We start from the raw sequence: 22,846 nt of genomic DNA on the forward strand, positions 1-22,846 counted from the left end.
ATATGACCCAGACCTACTTCCATTTTTCTGGACCTTAAGTACCCCTTTAGGGTGCCTTTACACCTATCGAATCCGCAGCGGATTTCACGCTGGGAATTCGCAGCGAGATCCGCTGTGGATCCCTGCCCTGTACACTCTATGGGCAGACAAACTCGCAGTGGGATGGACATCCTGCTGTGAATATGTCAGCAGCCCGCCCCGATAACCGCCCCCCACAGATTTTTTTTTTAATAGAAGTAAATTACAGATCTATATAACTTTCTGACAGAAGTATCAGGGAGCAACAGGCTGCCGGCATGGAGAGAGGTGCAGGTTGCTGGGGAAAGATGGAGGGGGTGATCCCTTTAATGGATGGACTGCAGCAGCGGCGGGATGGATTGCAGCAGCAGGAGTCGGCCGTTAATGCGATATGACGTCACTAACTTTAACACTCTATGCTGTAGTAAGGGCAGGAAAAATGCACTATAGGTGCACATCCCAGAATAATTGTCTATTAGTGATTTTCATAACTTTTGTTGGGCAATAACATATCTTAAAATTGGTTTTGCCTGAACTATTCCCTTAAGTTTGTGAGAGTTAAAGGGAACCCATCAGCAAATTTGTGCTGATTAGGCTCCCAGGGACACTGCACAGACCTCTCAGACGGTGCTCCTCACTGCTCTCTCCCTTCCTCACTCACCGGATTAAACAGCGTTTTTACTGGGACATGAAGCTACAGAGCCAGCAACCCTTGGCATGATAGAAGACCCGTCTGTGAGGTCTGTCAGCGTCCCCGAGAGGCTAACCAGCACAAATGTGCTGATTGGTTCCCTATGAGTGATATTAATACTTTTTGAAAGCACTGTATAGTTTAGTGTTTTGGTTCAGTAAAGTTGCATGAAGTTGGTTGACTTGATAATTTTATGTTGTTGCCATAAATGTGTATTCTGTTTGTATTTCCATGTTAGCTTACCAGGCCGGTTGGTGCTACAGATCACATTGAATGCGAGTCTTTAAAAACTTGAATGATTATTGTTGTTCATACAATACATAACCTTTGTGTAATTATAATCAGGAGGTTTCCTCAGGCGACATGAAATGGATGAGCAGATGAAAGAGTAGAGGTGGGGCACTATAATCCCTATGGTTGTTGGCACGTTCTGTCTTTGTCACTGACGTTTAGTAAACACTATATTATGTGGGTATGTTAGGCTATTGTTGTGTCTTCAGGTGTATAAAACTACTTTATCAAGGGCTATTTTCAGAAAACAATTTTATTCAATAAAACCTATATTAAGTAGTTTTCACACTGTCTATGAGATATATGAGAAATTTGTTGTCTGGACATAGCCTTAATGTTGTTTTATTGTTCTCTCATATAAAAGTTATTTAAAACAAATACATTTTTCTCTTTTAAGGAAATGTTTCACTTGAAAACTTAAAGATTCGTGAAAATGCCCTGGTGAGTATTCTGATCATTCATGCAGATATATACAGTATGTGTCATACCATTTACTTTTTATTTTTGTCATGTTGTACATTTTAACTTTTTTAGTCCTAAGTAATACCAAACATCTGTGGCAGTTTTCTGTGTCAGGGTAAATTATGGGGATATGTATTTTAAGATCTTAAAAATGAATATAAATACAACTGGCCATTTTGAGCCAGAAGCTGAAGCATACGTCCATTCTTTAATATTTCCTGTTCCTTTAGAGTCTTCTCTTAGTTTTGGCTCAATAACTGCAGTAGTAGGCTTTCTCAAAAACTGCTGTGTGACTGCCTAAATGTGAAGAATGGTGGCTTTAAAGGGGTTGGCCACTTTATAGTAAAATAGGTCAGTACAAAGTATTAGTAAGTGTATTCACTGTATATACAGACAGCAGCTCCCTGTGTACCTCATAGAGCTAAAAACAGACTCTCATCCTCCAGGCTGGGCTGCCCTGCTCTGTTTTGTTTCAGTCCACAAAATGGCTGACATGGAGGAGCATGTGACCCTGCCCTGTCCACTGTGTTCTCCATAGACACATACAGGCTCAGTGGTGGACACTGGGGGGCGGGGCATGGTCACATGCTCCTCCGTGTCAGCAATCTTATGGACCAAAACACCACAGAGCAGGGCAGCCCAGCCTGGAGGAGGGGAGTCTGATTTTAGCTCTATGAGGTACACAGGGAGCTGCTGTCAATATATACAGTGAGTACACTTACTAATACTGTACACTGAACTATTTTACTATAAAGTGGGCAACCCCTTTAACTTTTCTAAATGGTTTCCAATTTGATAAATACATTTTCTATTTTATCTCATGCTATTTATGCTTTTTCATGTATGTTAAAACGGTACAGGTTCTCGTCAATGCACCTGTGGAGATCCCCCAGCAGCTTTTTATGTTATGACTGCAGTGCTGTTAATCTCAGTATTGTGGAGCTTGTGCCTAATTGCTGATATTGTAATGCTGGGCTTTGGAGCATTCTGGCCATCCCTCGTCTGCCCAGGGCCCCCCCTTGGCATGCCCAACCTGCCCCCTCCCGTCCTGCCCATCATGCATGTTCATATATGCATAGTAAGGCCTGTAGTTACCATGCATGTGTAGGGAAGATTTCCTGCCTGAGAGAGCCTGCTTCCCGTGCATGCACAATTCTGCCTGAGCTCCCAACTGACTTGGTGTGAAGACTCTTGCGGCAGCAATGTTTTCAGTTACTGAAGTGACCTCCAATATGCTGAAAATGTTGCTGCTGCAGGATTCTTCACACCAAGTCAGTCGGGAGCCCAGAGAGAATCGTATATGTGTGGGAAGCAGACTGTCTATGACGGGACATCTTTCCTGGTTACTAGAGGTCTTACTATGCAAATATGAATATGTTGAGTGGGTGCTGTGGCGGGCGGGCAACGCCCATAATGCTCCTAAGCCCAGCATTAGCATATCGGCAATTAGGCACAAGCTCCACAATGCAAACATAGAGAAAAGCAAGATTACCAGCACTGCAGTCATAAGGTATGGGGGATATCAGCCGGTTCATAGTGCTGCTTTAACTTACTATTGTACAACTTACTATTATTACTTTTACAAAATCCTTTAAAAAATTATGGTATAAAGAAAAATGTTAAAAATAAATCTGAATTGCGGTTCAGATGGAGGGCTCCATATCCAAGGATTAGACAGTTTAAAGATACTATTTATAGTTATAGCCTGAGTCACTGTTATAAATCTAGCGCATTTGTACTGTCTTAAGAATTAGACTGTTCTTATTTATCTCCCCCATTGTGTCACACTTTAGCTTTTATTTAATACCAAGCTCTCACACACCCTCTTTGCTCTAATTCACTCAGGATTGAGGGATTAGGCTGGCATTTCAACTTGGATATATTTTTAAAGACTTTATCTGACCTAAGTTTACATTATAGTCTGAGTATACATATATTGAGGCGGAGGTGCCCTGCTCTAGCTTTACGTATCCTTTTTGCCCTGCCCTGCCCTGCCGCATGTGGCATTTCAGTTCATGTATATTACATGATATCACTGACTAAATTACAAAAATTCAGAAGTACATTTATAAACTGTAAGATTAGGGCTAAAGCTTTTCTGTAGACTTTAAGGAACTGTACTGTATACAGTGAGTCCAAGAAGTATTTGATCCCTTGCTGATTTTCTTTGTTTGCCCACTAATAAAGACCCTATCCTTCAGCACTTTTAATGGTAGATATATTCTAACATGGAGAGACAGAATATCAAGAAAAAAATCCAGAATATAATTTTAAAGAATATATTTTAATTAATTTGTATTTCAATGAGGAAAATAAGTATTTGATCCCTCTTGCCAAACACACTCAATACTTAGTGGCAAAGCCTTTGTTTGCAAGCACAGCGGTGAGACGTTTGTTGTAGTTAACCACAAGTTTAGCACACACACCAGGGGGAATTTTGGCCCACTCTTCTTTGCAGATTCTCTCTAAATCATGAAGGTTGGTGGGCTGTCGCTTGGCAACTCTGACCTTCAGCTCCCTCCATAGATTTTCGATCGGATTGAGGTCTGGCGACTGGCTGGGCCACTCCATGACCTTAATGTGATTTTTCTTGAGCCAATCCTTTGTTGCCTTTGCTGTATGTTTAGGGTCGTTATCATGTTGGAAGACCCAACCACGGCCCATTTTCAGAACCCTGGCAGAGGGGAGGAGGTTGTCCCTCAGGATTGTGCGGTACATGGCTCCATCCATCTTCCCAGTGATGCGGTGAAGTAGCCCTGTACCCTTGGCAGAGAAACACCCCCAAAACATTATGCTTCCACCTCCATGCTTGACGGTGGGCACAGTGTTCTTGAGGCTATAGGCAGCATTTGTCTTCCTCCACACATGGCGGGTGGAGTTGAGGCCAAAAAGTTCAATTTTGGTCTCATCTGACCACAAAACCTTCTCCCAATAACTTGGTTCATCTTTCAAATGATCATTGGCATACTTGAGGCGCGCCTCCACATGTGCTCTCTTCAGCAGGGGTACCTTTCGGGCACTGCAGGATGTGAATCCATTGTTGCGCAAAGTGTTGCCAATTGTTTCCTTGCAAACTATGATCCCAGCTGCCTTCAGGTCATTTGCTAACTCCTGCCGAGTGGTTGCAGGACGATTTCTGACTGTTCTCAGCATCATTGCCACCCCACGAGGTGAAATCTTCTTTGGAGCACCGAGCCGAGGTCTGTTGATTGTCATGTTATACTCTTTAAACTTTCTGATAATTGCACCAATAGTTGTTACTTTCACATCCAACACCTTACTAATCTTTTTGTAGCCCATTCCAGCTTTGTGAAGGTCAACAATTCTGACTCTGAGGTCCTGTGACAGCTCATTGGTTTTACCCATGTTGGAGACTTGAAATCTGTGTGATCTGTCTGATTCTATGGACAGTTGTTTTTCACACAAGTGATTAGTGAGAATAGGTGGCTTCAGGTCAGGTAACAAGTTGATTAATATATATTCCCTAGATTTATTTTCTGGATTTTCTTTTTAATATTCTGTCTCTCCATGTAAGAATCTACCATTAAAAGTATAGAATGATCATGTCTTTATTAGTGGGCAAACAAAGAAAATCAGCAAGGGATCAAATACTTCTTGGACTCACTGTATATGGGAAGGAGCATGGATCTTGGCTGTTGTTACAGTTCACTAAGTACAGTTTACAAGACATAACCCCTAATGTGGAGCAAAGGGAGTCCGAAGCAAAGAAGGAAGCTGAACAACTCAAAATGCCGGAATGTCATCACACTGCCTTGTAAGCTGCTGAAGTGACCAGAGTGGATGGTTATGGCAGAGTCTTCCTGTTACAGTTACTGGAGAAAGTATATGTTTGCTGCATAAACAATGCAGCTTACAAGGCAATTATGTTAACCTTTTGGTAACAGGACAGTTTTGGCCTTCAGAGCTATAATTTTTGTTTATAAATTTTGTGCAGTAAAGATAGATGTTGTAGACTCTCTTGGCTTGCATGCAAATTAACCCCTTCAAGACAGAGCCCTTTGATGCACAAAAGTCCCGGTCAGATTAATGCAATGTTCCTCCCCGCCTTTTAAGAGCCATAGCGCTTTTGTTTTTCCACCTACAGGGATAATTGGGGAGTCTTCTTTTTGCGCCATGATCTCTAGTTTTTATTAATATCATATTGGTGTAGCAGAAAAATTTTGATTGCTCTTTATTATTTTTTTTTTTTGTGATTATATAATTTAATAAAATCAATCCTGGTGTGTGTGTTTTTTTTTTTTTTTTTTTTTGTTTCAGTTTACGCCGTTCACCGTGCGGAAACAATAATGTTATATTTTAATAGATCGGACAATTCCGTACACTATGATTTATAATATGTTTATTTATATTTTTATAATGAGCTAGGGGGTATTTTAAACTTTTATTGGGAGGCGGTTTATAAGGGTTTTTTTAATACTTTAAAAAACTTTTTTATGCACCTTTTTTAACACTTTTAATGTAAAACATGCAATCATTAGATTGCATATACTGATCTATGCTATGTGGTACGGCGGGGTGGGGGTGGGGGGTGCTGCCCGGGTGATCGCTACAGAGTGACGGCAGCAGATCGCTGCTGTATGAGTCGTTTGTCTTTTTAACATGTTTGAAAGACAAATGATGCAACGATCAGCCAGCATGAACGATGTCGGCTGATCGTTGCCTTCTATTCCACGGATGATTATCGCCTGTAACGCCCGATATCGGCCGATAATCTTTCCGTGGAATAGGGCCTTTACTGAAGAGGCCCACTTCACAGTTTGGTCTGCACTGTACTATATAGATGGGTCTTGGTTTCATTGCCCTAAAGGGGTATTCCTATGATCAGCCGACATTGTGCATATTGCCTCAATGTTGCTTTCAACATGTGCTATTACACTGAACGATTATTTGCCTGAACAGTCTTTACACCTGTTAAACAAAATAAATACCCGTTGAGGCCCAGAGAGAAAATCCCTCCAGTTGAGAACTCCGGGACATTTTTCCACAAGACAATGTAGATTGTGAATCCTTAAATGCCCAACATATTTTTTGTGCTATGCCATATTTTGCCACTCAAAGTGAGTGCTGAGCTGACCCACCGCCATATCTGCCAATGGGGAAAATAGCCCATTATGCATTCCACCAATTTTCTCACTATACTCAACCCATCACATTGCCCCCATCCTTTCAAGTGCTGCATCTGTGCAGCAAAAAAGTATATGTACGAATTAGGGAACGCCATTTTTCATGAGTATTTTCCTCTCTGCAGTGTTTTCCAGCGTATTAAAGCACTACACTTTTTGCAGGGCAAGAGCAAAGGCAAGGTGCAGTCCTGGCAATACTGCTCGGAATCTGAACAGTGGATCTACTGCGGACTACAACTTCTTAGCTCAGCTGGCCCTCAGTGTAGCGGCTCTGTCTATGCTCCTCAGATGGTGCACAGCGGCAGCAAGTTCTTAGCAATATGAATTAAAAGTACAGAAGTGCGGCACACACACCAATGAAAGCTTAAAAATGACCTTTATTCCATGCTGGGTCTGAGAGTGGAGACTCGGGCAATGGACCATTTCACACAACCTGTGTGTGTGAAACAGCCTGTCGTCCGAGTCTTCTTTCTCAGACCCAGCATGAAATAAAGGTCGTTTTTAAGCTATTTGTGAGTGCCACACTTTTGTACTTCTAATTCATATTACTAATCTCTTTACAGATACAATCCCTGGTATTTTTGCAACATATAGTTAGGAATCCAGACTGGGGTATTATGCAGCACATAAAGTAGTTAGGGCATTGCAATAATTTTTAGAAGGTTACCCACTACCGAGAGACGAAGCCATGTATCCACCTTGCTAGCACATCTACTCATAATAGACTAAGGATTATTAGAAATATAATCCTGAACCTGGGGGGGGGGGATATTAAAATTTCTGAGTACTTAAATTTAGATACTATTTGCAAAAGGACATTGGGAATCTGTATGGGCGGCGAGGAGGGAGCTACTAGAAGCTTGACTGATTTGGTCCAGTTGATGATCACACAAGAGGCCAGCTATTACAGTAGTAAGACAGTCGGCCACTCACCAGTTCTTCTCACCAATAAATTGATAACTGTCATGAGCAACAGTATAAGCTGGAATCTGGATGTAATAGATCCTTCTCTGGCTTTGGAATAACAACCACAATTGCAGTGCACCCTGCTGCAGAGCATCCTGATAAATTACCAATAGCTTGGCAACAGGACTTCACTTAGTTGCTTAAGAAATTCTGCCAGCAATTTGTCTGCCCTGTGAACTTTATTCTTAGTTGAAGATTTGAGTGCATGTGCCAGTTCCTCCAACACACTCCAAATCTCTGCCTTAAGGAGGGTAATGGGATATTAGCCACATATACTTCTATTGTCTGTAGACAGGATGCAGATAGTGTGGAAGTATGTAGTTCATTATAAAAGTCATATACACGGTTTTGTATGTCTGCATCCCATGTGAGACACCTACCGTCAGCAGAGGATAATTCTGCTATATGTGAAGTACCTCCATGTGCAGACACTATTATAGCCAGTAAGCGCCCCACACTTTATGTGCAGACAATGTAAAGTCAGCTCCGGCCGCACTTTACATTGTCTGCTGTGGTTAATTGGAACACGGGCGCACCCGAATGTGTCCGTATTACAATTAAAAAAAGTGTTGTTCATCCAGCCGCTACTGCAGTTCCGGCTGGGGTGAACTTCACAGACAGCAGCCGCTTTTTGACACAACCGTTTCACAGAAGGGCTGCTGTTATACAGCATCTGAACGTGGCCGAACATTGCATAGGCTATGGTTGTTTCGATATATAATCACTGCTTTTAGAGGAGGAAAAGAGTAAGCCAAATGAGCGTGTTTCAAAAAAGTAAAACTTGACACACCCTACAAGTTTATCTATATTAGTTGACAGGAAATACCCCTTTTAATGTTAGCTGATACACTGACTGCATTACATGTTCTCTTAGGCCGGTTTCCACAGAGCAGTAAATCCTCATTTGCATACAGCAGGTATTCACAGATATTGCAAGAGAAACACACATCCCATTTTATTTCTTTATTTTTTCTTTATTTTTTGTTCGTTTATATAAATGTAGAATGCATCTAAGTACTCCTTTTTAAAACTAAAGAGTCTTACTGAAATAATGGTCAAGTCTATTCATTATTTGTAAAGCTACATTTTATGGTTACACCTTGCAACACAGTTTTTGCCAACATATATGTCAAGGAATTGTTGGCCAGTTAACATATTTGACACTTAGCTATGGATAAAATAAAGTAGAAAGGAGGAAAAACATCTGCTTGTTTCTAATCTGCTCATGTTACAATGAAGACTGAAGGGGAAGTTTTACAAATTTGCGGCGCATTGTGCCCCCGATGTGCCGCATCACAGGTTCCAGGATCCCTGACGGAACTCCTTTTCCCTCAAGTTCCAATGTTGTCACGATTTGGAAGAAAATGCCCGACCCGGCTGATAGATTTCCCCATCAGCCAATTAGTGACTGCAGCGGTGTCCAGTCACTGACTGGCTGATCGGGTAATCCATCACCATGGCGTAGTAGGAGCCGGGGTTCCCTGAGCCAGACGGGGGTCCCGGAGCCTTGAGACATTGCTTCGGAGGTACAGGGAGAGGTAATTTAAAGCGACTCTCTACGCACAATCTGGCCCCCCCAAACCTTCAAATAGCTGCTTTTAATCCAAGATCTGTCTTGGGGTCCGTTCAGCAGGTGATGCAGTTATTGTCATAAAAACAACTTTTAATCCTGCAGCGCTGTGTCTAACGCCCGGGGCTTACATTTGTATATGCATTAGGCTGGCACACCCTCTCTGTCCTTCCTCCCCACCTTCCTCATCATTAGGAATGCTCCATGCAGATTGCTTCCTATTACCCACCTGTGTTTATAATGAACATGGGCTGGATCGTTAATACACCTGTGCAAAGCTCAAACAGCAGTAAATGTTCCTGGATCATTCCTAATGATGGGGAGGAAGGTTGGAGAGGCGGTGCCAGCCTAATGCATATACAAATGTAAGCCCAGGCCGTTAGACACAGCGCTGCAGGATTAAAAGTTGTTTTTAGGACAATAACTGCATCACCTGCCGAACGGACCGCAGGACAGATCTTTGATTAAAAGCAGCTATCCGAAGGTGCAAGTGGTTTGGGGGGGACAGATTGTGGGTACAGAGTCGCTTTAAGCTTTTTTCTCCCTGCCCCAGCCTCATAAAAAAATTTTTTTTATATTTCAATACTTCTCCTTTTTAAGCAAAATACAAATAATAAAAAGTAAACTTATTTAGAAAAAGATACCTTGAGGTATCCTTTCCAGTGATATTGTCAAAGAGAGTGTTCCATTTTTAATCATTTGAATGCAGAGACTGTATTTATATATAATTATGGTCTCTGCATAACTTATATTATCATCTAAGGCTAGTTTCACATTATTAAGCTACGTTCAAACCCTTCATACAACTTCCATTCTGCCTTGAACGGCCATTGTTTAATGCTACCTACGGCCACAATCAATGATCATGGTCATTAATTCTGGCTGTAGGTAGCATTAAACAACAGCCGTTCATGGCGGAACGGACGTTGTTTGTACAGCGTGTGAGCAGAGCCTAAAAGTGCAGTATGTCTGGTATACATATATAGGCAGAAATCTAATCTGTATACCACAGGAGACTTATTCACTTCAATTGACCAAATGTAGTCTAGTAGTGCCTTTTACCTTGCTCAGAAATACAGTATACTGTGCTGCTTAGTACTGCAAAATAAAAGTACAGTGTGTGTGTGTACTGTTTCATCAAGGTCAGACATGATATTGTCTTTTGGTTGCCACGCAAATGCTCTTCACTCACACTTTTTAGTATATTTTAGCAAGATTTATAAAATGTGGCTTTAAAAAAAAAAAAAAGTTTGGAGCAGACATATATGCTGTTATTTATGGGAATATTCTTGGTTGTGACACATTTATTAAACAATGTACAAGAATTCAATAATTTTCTAAGTTTGTCGCACATAAGCAAGCCAGTAATGGGAGCTTTAAGGGTTTGTTTAAATGGACAGTTGTTGTGTTTTGTTTTTTTTTTTTTATTGTGTGAACATATCCTCTGATGTACAGATGGCAACATGAACGCTGCAAGTGATAAACTACCTACTGTGTTCTGAGATATGCCAAACGTATTAAATTATGTTCAGTCTATTAATGTGATGGGCTCTGCTATGGGCATGTCACAGTATACCATGGCATTAATTGTTTCATTTTCTACGAACAGATTATTTTGCTACTATCTGACAGCGCTGTCTTTTTTTTTTTTTTTTTTTATTCCTGGTATAGAGTGAATTGGATGTACCATTTAAAGTAAAGGCTGGACAGATAGGTATGTATAATATATTTAAACTTTTTTTTTTTTTGTATTGTGTTCCAAATTGGCCACTTTGCATACTGGTTTGAGAATTATATTTTTTCAAGTCTTTACATTCTTTTTTTTTTTATTGCCATGGATCTTTTTTTTTTTTTTTTTTTTTCTACATTTTCTAGGTTATAAATTTTTCTTAAATGAGGGCAGCATAAACTAGTTACAGAAATGCTGCATATATTGGTGTATTACTTAAATCATTCTGTTCAGTCGTTCTCCTAATATACAGGAGAATGGGATTCTTGCCTCTCCCCTCCCCTGCCCTTCAGATGCTGACTGACAGGTGACTGCCTGCACACAGCATGGATAGATAACTGCCAATCAGCAGCTGGTGGGTGGAGTTTTCTGCTTTTCATGAATATTGAAAATTGCTGGGCCCATGCACCTAATGGAGAGGACTACTTATTGTCTATATTATTCAAAAAGATATCTTTGAATCATCTGCACAGAACAATATGTGATACATCATTCTGTCCAGCTTCTCTGTCACTGGTTTGTTACGCTTAGATAGGACACCATAAACCTACTGACTGAGTCTCTTTGAAGCCCAAAATATTAGCTTTCAGATGACACCAGGTGCTGTATTCTAGATGGGGCACTGCATTTGATTGTATTCATGCAGTCTGCATCAAAAGTGTAGAAGGGAAGAAGCTGCAAGCGAGGATCACAACTTGATAGGCCCTGTGTATGGTTCTTCTGTGGTTTATAAAGGAAGCCAAAGTACTTGACAGAGAGCACTAATGCCTCATGGACCCCATTGACATAGAATGGAGTCCAGAAGGCTTTGTTGTGGTTTCTGTCAGAATATTTCCACATACTGCTATTTGTTCTGTGGAATCTGCTAATACTGCTCATAGAAGCCCTGAGTCTGACCTTATGAGCATCTAAAGGGGTGATAAATGAGCCTTATGGTCCTTTTACATAGGCCAATTATCAACTGAATGAGCTTTTACAGACAACTCATTGTCAACAATTGGCCCATGTAAAAAGGCCAACTGATCAGATTTTTTTGTGCAGTCATTTAACCAATAGTTATTGGCCACACATCACCCTGTGTAAACTGTCCACGATCGTTTGTATGGCTACAGCTGAGCCTTGTAAAGGTTTATTGGACACATGGAAATGAAGTAGAGTGGTGCTTGTTATTGTGTCCCCTTTGGTTAGTGTGAAAGGGTCTTTACTGTGATCTCTTTCCCTGTACAGTCTTCCAGTGATACCAGGAAGGGCTACAGAGAACTTCCATCTTATTGTTTTCTTTTATAACTCAGGGAGTTACTGATTGTTACATGTTGGCTTTTTTTTGCCAGTGTAATTGACAGATTTTTTAACCTCCACCCCAGTGAATATAAATTTGTAAATACAGTGTATCTACAACTTTTTTTTTCAGGCAACATTTCATATTTTTCAGTGTCATTTGTAAACAAAAACAAAAAAACCAAAACAATTTATTATTAATGTAACTATTTTACTATCCAGGCCATATGCTATCATGGATGGTAAATCTGTCTCCTACAGATTCCAAGTTCAATAACGCTTCACCCACACCTTCCAAAAATAATGCTGAGTTGCCATGGTTGTAGTCTTCTCTTTCTGAATTGTGTGCGTTAAGTGCATAAAATCAGTGAACCTTTTATTAGGCAAATATCAAAGTCACACACAGATGTTCATCTACGCAAGCTTAGAAAATCAGTTTGATCTTTTCATCAGATGTCAGCGATTGCTGTAGCAGATAACATAATTATATATTTAACCACTGAAAGGCTGGAAAACTGTCTGAATACAGCTGTTCTATAAATGAATAAGCGTTCTGCAGTATGTACCCATCCTCCTGAGTGAACCTTCAGCAGCAGCTAGATCATTTTTCGCATTTCCATCCAACCATCTATCAATACCTGTTACTGGGGTAAACGGTGAAGCTAAAATAACTAATCAGCATCTCATTAAACTTGTCAAAGCTATTTTATCAGTGAGAGATTTAAACAAATATAAGAAAAATCTTACAAAACTGAGAGTTCCTTTTACTGAACTAGTCTGCTTGGATGCATTGTAAATCGTAGTGCTATACTGCCAGATGTTTGTTCCTTTAAGCATCTATAACAGGAGAAATAATGGTAATGACAGTGAAGGAAATCCTAATCTTCAGCGTCAGCTTTCACCAAATTGCTTTGTTTGAAGGTTATGGATATACAAAGGATAATTTTTTCATGGGACTTTTATGTCCCCCAAAATAAAGCAAAAAAATCTGAAATTAATAGTATCTTTTTAAACAGTTCTTTCTTAATTCTAATAATCAGCTGGGGACCCCCACCGATTGAACATCAATGTTATAATGACAGAAACCCCTGTAATGTTTTATTTTTTTTTTTCATTTGAAGTTCAAAATGATCCTTTTGAGTTTTAGTATTCATTTGTTTTTTTTTTCCTCCAAATTAACAGATAAACTCATCTTGAAAATTCCCTGGAAGAATTTGTATGGCGATGCAGTTGTTGCCACTCTTGAAGGTTTATATCTATTAGTGGTACCTGGCGCAAGTAAGTTACTATAATATAGTTCCATAGGAAATGCTAAATACCAGCAATTAGAAAAGCTTTGTAACATATAGTAAACTGTGTTCTGAGATCTGGGGCTGGACAGTGATTTGTGTTATATAAAGTGTTTGAGAAGATAAACATTGAAAAATGTCATAATAATTAAGATGTTAAGTTCATGCTGAATTATATTAAATTCTCCCTGCTTCAGTAATGGCAGTCATACAAGGGCTGCATTTACATGTGCCATGTTCGCTTTGTGAATCACGCATACCACGGACAGTGAATGCCTGTCCCCGCATGGCATGATGTACCAATGTCCAGGGCAGAATTCACTCAGAAAACACGCAACATCTTAATGCAGCCTAAGGCAATGTACACATCTGCACTGGAGGTTCCAACGGGGACATCCATCATAGATTCCGTTCAAATAACTGTACAGAAAAAAAAAAAAAGATGTAGCAAACATTATTTTAACTAGGTACAATTCAGTAAAATGTCAGACACTATTTTGGAAACCTGAGGGACTCCATTAATGGCATTACATTTCTTTTAATAAAGGTATATGAATATGTTGTTGGTGGGCTTAGTTGTAGATGTGAGGTACATGTGTAGTATAATGATTCTTGCTGACGTATTTCCTTTATTATAGTAATTGGAAAATATTCTGGTAATGTACGATATACTGCTTTTGTTTTGGTAACAATGTAATATACATTTGTCCCCCTTGGCAATTCATGGCCATTATTCATTATAAACTTGTGATGTTCACAAACTTCTGCCAAGGTGGCAGAAATAAAACAGAGAGTAAACATAGATGACATTGGGAAATAGCAGTCAAGTAGCTTCTCACACTATGTTCCTTGGTGTTCATGGGAACAAATCTTCACTGTAGATACTGCTCTCAGCATGGTGACAGTAATGGCTACATAAGGCCATCTAGCTGCTGTCAGAGGGTTACAGAATTTGATAGGAAAGGGTTTAAGAGGCAGGCATTCAGGTCAGTAGGAATATTTATCTCAAAACTCTGTAGAGAAGGTCTATGACTCCTCGCCTAAATGTTTGATTTACAAGGCAATACCAGAAAATATGAAATAAAGAGCCCCTTGCTGTAATACACTTCTAGCACCTCAGGGAGACTGTTGTGTTGAATCTGTGTAGAAGCTCAGGAGTATGATCTAGTGAGAGACCCTCTGCTTGGCCCTCTGAATTGACTGCTGTGTACATAAATATGGGGGTGCCTTTTAGTTTGGATACCATATACATCAATCGTCCATAAAATAAAATCAGCTGCCTAATATATTGTAGTAGGTTCCTCTCGTACTGCTATGACCGATGTAAGTTTTTAGGACTGGACCCAAGTTTTCCACCCCGAGCATCACTTTGCTTGCTTGCCTTTTTCCTAGACCAGGCCGCTACCTTTTATTACTACATATTACTACATTTCTTACCCTCACATGCACATTGTAGCTGCTTTCAGCACTGGATATGGGTCATCATAGGCACCCTGACTGGTCTGTAGCTATGCAATCCCCTATACAGCATGGTGTGATATGCAGTGTGTTCTGTACACAAATAACAGACCAGTGAATGGCGAGTAGTATACCAATACTGATTTACAGAGTTTACCTTTCAGTAATAACTATTTTTTTTTTACCATTCACATATAAAAAAATAACTTTTATTTGACCTTATTAGTTTAAAATCTCAGTAATGCACCAATAGTATTCTAATTCTCTCCTATTACTCCTTTACAGCGTGAGAAAGTGCTAAGTGCGGTATAAGGTACTGCAGATGTGATGGCGTGTTAAGCTTGCCACTGTGACTACTTAAAACACACATTTACTGCCCCCTACATGTTTCAGCTTGAAACAATAAATATTAGCACATATCAATGTAAGGTGTGATCACCATCTGGCAATAATGTTTCAGTATTGTGCCTGATTGGTGTATAGGTGCCATAATACTGATGCGGGAGTCTGACAAATCATTTACTAGAAATTTATTTTAATCATCTGTCCAAAACTAATCTTTGTGGTAAAACTTGTGAAAGTATACATTTTTGTTTTACTCTTAAGGCATAAAATATGATGCAGATAAAGAAGAACGGAATCTTCAAGAGGCAAAACAGAGGGATCTGCTACGGATTGAAGAGGCCCTACAGAAAGCAGCTGAAAAAGGTAGGTTGTTCTAATGCTAAGGTCTACCTCAATGTTTGATGGTTGTAAAAATGTGTCCCTTAAGAGACATGTCAAGTTATTGTTATTTCTGTTGCTTATCTGCTTGCCTTTGGATGAAGGAGTTGTTGGCGACTGCTACAACGTGCAGAGTTTCATGTGTAGTAAAAAACAGTCTGGTGCGTATAAATGTGGTGTTTTTTGTTTTTTATTTTCTCCCCCGACCATAAGCTTTTCCATAAGAGCTTCCAGTCATTAAATGTTTGTTAGATTGATTTAATTGAAAATTTTCTTTTTGTATTTTGTGTGTCATCATTGGAGAGAATTTTTTTTTTTAACTATAATACCTTTTAGCACGAAACGTCTTGTTAAAAGTATAGTCCATGGTTATGGCCTACTGACATAGTCAGAGTGACCTGACAGCTTTCCTAGTGATCAGTTAAAACGCTGATTCAGCACAGCCCCTCCACTGAGAGAACTGTGCTGCGCAGTTCTCTCCTTTATTCTGCCTAAAACTAGTCCGTGATAAATAGAGGAAGCTGTATGCAGTTTGAACACTATATCCATCTTCCTAATATGCAGAGACTTCTTGAAGGGCTTATCCAACAAGGAGAAGAAAGGAACTTTTGGTGTCATAAGCATGTGACACATGTTTGAAAGTAGTCACACAAAGAAGTAAATATAATAGAGGTGTTTGAGTATTTGCACTGTGTGTAGCAGAGCTATGTGTGTGTGTGCATTGTAGTAGTCCTTTTTGTATGTTTGTATGCTGCAGAGGTCTATTTGTAGCAGAGGCTTTTAGTGTGTTCCTGTAGTAGAGTTGTTTGTGCGTATGTTTGTTGTGTTCCTCAATGTGTGGCTCCTTAGATGTTGCAAAACTAAAACTCCCTTTTGGCTGTTAGCTGTTAGGACGTGATAGTTGTAAGTTTTGTTTCAGTTTTGTTCATCCTTCAGCGCGTACAGAGCAGGAGCGCGCGCCTCCCATAGACTCCCATTATGAGCGGGAGGCTAACGGCATTCCGCGGCGGACAATTCCTGCGCGGAATTCCGCTACCTTTCCTCAGTGGGAACGGGGCCTAAGATAGAGCATGATCAATATTTACAGCTGTGATTGGCAAAAAAAATTGTTAGAACATAGCCTTAAGTTAGAAAATAAACTGTTATGACATATTCCTTTCTGCCAGACTAAAATATCTTGTGTGGAAGGTAGTACAACTATAGAAATTGCTGACATATGAACTAACAGGCTCTTGTGACTCTGTTCGGAATAAAGTCTGCCTTTGTCCTTAAAAACAGTATAAACCTTCTGTGGAAAAACAAAACCTACACCTTATTTGGTTTTTATAAGCCATATTATGATGCCAAACAAGAAACATCCTGTGTGATATGGTTTTCGTGCAGAGCTCTGACTTCCTCCATGATTTACATTTATTTGACGTTGACATATGTTGTCTTTACCATACTGTTCTCACACAAATTTCTACTGTTATTTTACCGTATTAATTTTGGCTTCGTTTTCCCTTTTTCCTGTCCTGCCTAAATATTGTAACACTGGGAAAAAAAAACAGATACTGTGGGGTAGATTTATCAAACATGGTTTAAAGTGAGACTGGCTCAGCCCCTAGCAACCAATCAGATTCCACCTTTCATTCCTCACAGACTCTTTGTAAAATGAAAGGTGGGATCTGATTGGTTGCTAGGGGCAACTGAGCCAGTTTCACTTTACGTCATGTTTAATAAATCTCCCCCTGTGTACTTAAGTCGCTATGGGAACAAGTATTGAGCCACACTTATTCATTGAATTCAGATATTTCATTACGCCCCATTGCCATAGTTGTATAAATTCCATCACCCATCAGAGCAGTCTGTCTTTACAAACATTTGTAAAAAGACTGTCTCATCTTGGAGCTCACTGGATCCCAGCATGGTACTGCAATAGGATTCTGCTGCAGCATTGTTTGTGAAATTTCTTCCCTCTTTCACGATCAGTGTGGCATTACTGAAAAGTGGTGTTGCTGAGTGTTGTGACACATTAAAGTTACTAAGTTAGGGCCTTATTACACTGTCCAATATTGAGAAGGAACTGCCAACCTGTCAGGTCAGTGCTCGCTTGCTACTCGTTCCCCTTTCGCTGTCTGTGCTATTAGACGCAAAGACATCGAGCAGGGGGCCACAGGAAGCAGCGGAAGGGGCTGCCCAGACTATCTAAGGATCCTCTAGTTGGCCGATAGAATTTAGTGGCAGTCTGCTGTCTTAGCCCCTATTGTATGGAGCGACGGCTAGCAGACCATTGCTATTGTCTTTTGATAAGACAGCATTGTACATGTCAGCTAATCGTTGCCTTACATCATGACCTATTGCACCAAACCATTATTGGCCAAGTGTGGCCAATAATCGTTTGGTATAAAATGGTCCTTAGAGTAACTGCAGAGTTCCAAATGTATTGGCATTAAAGAGTACCTGTCATTAAAAAACACTTTCGACATTTCAAAAGTTTTTATCGGTCTGAGTTTGAATTTTTAGATCCCGACCGATCAGGAGAGTCTGGGAGATGCACGCTGTTGCACACCTCTCTTCCTGTTCTGTGTCTGTGTAAGAAAGACCGCCCCATAGGCTTCATTGGCGTACATTAAAGGGAATCTGTCAGCTCCTGGTCCCTACCTAAGGTGCTGACAGTCCTCTAGTGAGCATGGTGACTTTTGGTAATTTTCTGTACAGCGGATTATGTACAATCTTATGTCTTCTACTGTCACAGAGCAGTTGTTCGTGCCACACTTGACATGCATCCTCCTCCCTCTTCATGAATAATCAATGCTGCCCGGCCTCCTGCTTGCTCAGCTGTCAGATTGCAGATTAGTCCTCTGTAGGTAGTTTATGTCTGAAAGAATCTCTACTGCCTAATGTATTGGAGCTGTGGTCTAGGGGTAACTCGCCTGTCTAGAGACTTGCCAGCAGTTCATTCTCTGGTTCAAAACCCCTGATGGAAATTAAATGTCTTTTTTTTCGCATTATTTTATAATTTTTAAGGCTATGTTCACACCCAGTATTTTTGCTCAGTATTTTGCAACCAAATCCAGGAGTGGATTGAAAACACAGAAAGGCTCTGTTCACACACTGTTGAAATTGAGTGGATGGCCATCATTTAATAGCAAATAATTACTGCTATTTTAAAACAACGTCCAATATTTGCCATTAAATGACGGCCATCCGCTCAATTTCAACAGTGTGAGAACATAGCCTTTCTGTGCTCTCAATCCACTCCTAGTTTTGGTTGCAAAATACTGACCAAAATATTGAGCAAAAATACTGTGTGTGAACACAGCCTTAAAGGGGTAGTGAGGCGGTAAAGAATTATTCACAGACAAACACACATTACAAAGTAATAAAACTTTGTAGTGTATGTTATGACTGTGAATGGCCCCCTTCCTCGTGTCCCACCACCCCCACCCGTGTACCCGGAAGTGTGGTGCGCTATACTCACCTGTCACGTGCCGACACCCGTCTCCGATCTTCAGCGAGTGACGTCTTCTTCGGGCGGCCGGCGAACAGCTCTGACTGTCTCGAATGCCGGACGCCCTCTGCAGCATCATCCGATGCTTAGCCGCGATTGGCTGAGCATAACTGTGTTCAGCCAATCGCGGCTGAGCACAGTTGTGACGTGGCAGAGGGGGGACGGGCGGCAGCGACTCGGCCGTCCGTCCGAAGATGACGTTTGGCACAAGATGGCGGACGGCCCTCGACACGGATCAGGTAATGTATAATGCACCACACTTCCGGATACACGGGTGGGGTGGGGGGGTGGGACACGGGGAACGGGGCGATTCACAGACATAACATAAATTACAAAGTTGTATAACTTTGTAATGTGTGTTATTCTGTGAATAATTTCTGAGCGCCGCACTACCCCTTTAAAAATGATACAATAATGAGGGGAAAAAAACCACTCTAATTTCCATCAGGGATTCCAACCAGAGAATGAACTGCTGGCAGGTCTCCAGACAGGTTAGTTACCCCTAGACCACAGCGCCAACACATTAGGGAGAAGAGTTTCTTTCAGACATAAACTACCTACAGAGGACGAATCTGCAATCTGACAGCTGAGCAAGCAGGAGGCCGGGCAGCATTGATTATTCATGAAGAGTGAGGAGGATGCATGACAAGTGTGGCACGAACAACAGCTCTGTGACAGTAGAAGACATAAGATTGTACATAATCCACTGCATGGAAAATTACCAAAAGTCACCATGCTTACTAGGGGACTGCCAGCTACAGCACACTGTCAGCACCTTAGGTAGGGACCAGGAGCTGACTGATTCCCTTTAACCAATCAAAACTTTTGATGTGTCTCTTTGACTTATCAAAAGTTATTTTATTTTTTTTCAAATGACAGTGGCCTTTAAAATTCAAAACAAAAAGTTGGCAACAAGAGCTTCATGGCATGGGTTTTCATGGCCGAGCAGCTACATGCAAGCTTTACAAGTACAATGCCAAGTGAGCATGGAGTGGTGTAAGGCACGCTGCCACTGCACACTAAAGCAGTGGATATGTGTTTTGTGGGGTGATGAGTCACGTTTCACTATCGGGCAGTTTGATGGCCAAGTTTGGATTTAACAAGTATCAGTGTTGCCTGTCTGACTGCTGAATGCCATGGATTTAGAGTGTCCTAAAAGCTGTTCGAGGTGTAATCTGTAGATGTCCCAATACTTTTGTTCATATAATGTTAGTAGGGGCCCTGATAAGGCAGGAATGTTTTTTAAACATGGCAACTAATTCTAATTTTTCGTATGTCTTCATTATCTGTTGGAGCGATAGCCAACAGGATACCCAGAAATAGTACAGATATAGTAAGAATATGAGACATTGAGCACACAATGGTATCTGTAGCATGAATTACTAGTTAGTATTGCACAATGAGAATATTTGTATAGTGGTTTGTGCTACTATTGCAAATTTGAGGGAAAGATGTGTACATTAGATTCATGTTACTGATTACATAGCTGATGTGGAAAATTCACATTGTGATAACGAAAAGATGCAGATACCTTCAAGCAATTTGACATGTACCTGAACATTTGTACATGTGTCTTGCAGGAGCTATTTGCTATTTAGACAAATATCTTTTACTAGCAAAGTACACATGCTTTCTCTTCTACTGAAACATGTACAGCTAGTTATATAGCTGTGTGTGTGTGTATGTATATATATATATATAAAAATAATATTTTAATTAAGTTCCCTCTATGAGTGGAGAGCCATTCTCTGCGACTGGCTTGTGTTCTGTCTGACTGGAGCCATTCTTACATTCAGAGATCTTTGTAGTGATCTTTTTACTCCTAGGTCTGTAACCATGACAAGGGGGCATCCTCTACGTCTAGAGCAGCGTCTCCCAACCGGGGTGCCGGGAGAACCCGTCAGGGGTGCCGCGGGATCCCGGTTGGAAATGTGCGCCGTCACTTTAAGCATCCCGAGAAGCTGCGACCGCGCAGCTTCTTGGGATGCACAGATTGCTTTAATGTTCCGCCCGCACAGTGAGCGGGCGGAACATTAAAGTGAGCATAATGTAGGAGCAGGAAGTGTCAGCGTCCTGCTCCTACATTTACTCCCATAGGCTGCCAGCACTTCATGCCAGCAGCCTATGGGAGGCCGGGACGTGACCTCTCCGGCAGGCGTGATGATGTGACGTCATCACGCCTGCCGGAGGTCCCGTCCCTGCGGCTCGCAAGATGGAGCCAGAAGAGGAGGAGTAGAGCTTCTGCCTGCAGCCACAGCGCGGATTAGGTGAGTAGGATGTTTGTTTTTTTTAGGGGCAGAGCAGGGGGCATTATTAGTTCATGGGGGCACCTCTTCGGGGCATTATTAGTTCATGGGGGCCACCTCTGGGGGCATTATTAGTTCATGGGGGAACCTCTGGGGGCATTATTATCTCATGGGGGCACCTCTGGGGGCATTATTAGCTCATGAGGGCACCTCTGAGGGCATTATTAGTTCATGGGGGCACCTCTGAGGGCATTATTAGCTCATGGGGGCACAGCAGGGGATCCTACATACAGGGGGCATCCCACATTCCTACTCTCTTTACTGCACGTAACACCAAACAGCGCAGTTACTTTGGGAGCCTACAGGAGGGAGAAAGGGAAGGAAGTTGCTAGAAATGTGCGGAGCCTAAATTGTTTGTCTCGCAGGTTCTGAAGAGATGAAAAGTAGCTGGAAGAAATAATCATGGAGGACTGGACTGGATGGAGAGGAAAAGGGAAAGTGACGCCTCAGATCAAAGAAGACATCACCTGTGAGTCACTGTATGACGGTTTTCTTATTTTGTAGAACATCGTTTAGTAGGGGTTACCCGAGGAAATTTTTTTTTCCAAGGGGTGCCCCGAGGTGGAAAAGGTTGGGAAGCACTGATCTAGAGTAAAGAAAGTTTCACCATCAGCATTGACGCAGGTTCTTTACTGTACGAGCATTGAGACTGTGGAACTCTCTGCCACATAATGTTGTCATGGCTGATTCATTAAGTACAAGGGAGGCATTGATGCTTTTCATGAAAAATATAATATTCCAAGTTATGGCCACTAGATTTCCGGTAATACGTTGATCCAGGGATTATTCTGGCGTTGGGAAGGAATTTTCTCCCTGTGATGGGGCAATTGTCATCTGCCTCATAGAGGTTTTTTTGCCTTCCCCTGGGTCAGCACAGTAGGGTTTCCCGAGGTTGGACCTGATGGACTCTTGTCTTCTTTCAACCTTATTAACTATGTTACTATGTATTTGATCTGTTATTTATCTGACTGTCCATCACATTGAAGGTATATGTCAGTAGGGTTCCCTGATGTGTGCCACTGTGTAGCAATATAATGTCATACGCCTGTCTTTTTTTTTTTCAAACATATTTTTATTAGTTTTCATAAGTTTACAGAATATACAGGAGTTTGTTGAAGGAAATCTCACATCTCGATCCTTCCAGGCATACAGAGATAATAACAGACTTTGTAACAAAACAACCCCCCCCCCCAAAACCTCCCCCCCCCCCCCCCCCCCCCCAATGCTCGCGGCCCATAGTCCTCTCCCTCTATATTCAGCAAGTACGGCAACACTGCCTAATCAGGAAGACGTAATCTGCCCAGAGTACCAGCAATATCCGCCAATAAGTACCACCTTGTATTACGAAAAGGTCTCACCACCCTCTGCCTTTCAGCCTCATCTAGAAAGTTAGTTATAAAAGCTTTCCATTTCTTGAAGAAGGATTTC

General features: G+C 41.2%; 1 protein-coding gene across 2 annotated transcripts in view; it reads left to right on the forward strand.

Annotated features, from left to right (window-relative positions):
* Positions 1–22,846, forward strand: part of VPS13C (vacuolar protein sorting 13 homolog C) — a 212,683-nt gene that overhangs the window by 15,734 nt on the left and 174,103 nt on the right. For both annotated transcript variants that reach the window (XM_069980827.1, XM_069980821.1), the window contains exons 2-5: positions 1,398–1,441; positions 10,814–10,856; positions 13,332–13,427; positions 15,503–15,604. In XM_069980827.1, the coding sequence (XP_069836928.1) occupies positions 1,398–1,441; positions 10,814–10,856; positions 13,332–13,427; positions 15,503–15,604 (285 nt within the window). The remainder of the gene's footprint in view (positions 1–1,397; positions 1,442–10,813; positions 10,857–13,331; positions 13,428–15,502; positions 15,605–22,846) is intronic.

The sequence above is a fragment of the Dendropsophus ebraccatus genome, chromosome 1 (genome assembly GCF_027789765.1).
Source record: "Dendropsophus ebraccatus isolate aDenEbr1 chromosome 1, aDenEbr1.pat, whole genome shotgun sequence".
NCBI classification, from domain to species: domain Eukaryota; kingdom Metazoa; phylum Chordata; class Amphibia; order Anura; family Hylidae; genus Dendropsophus; species Dendropsophus ebraccatus.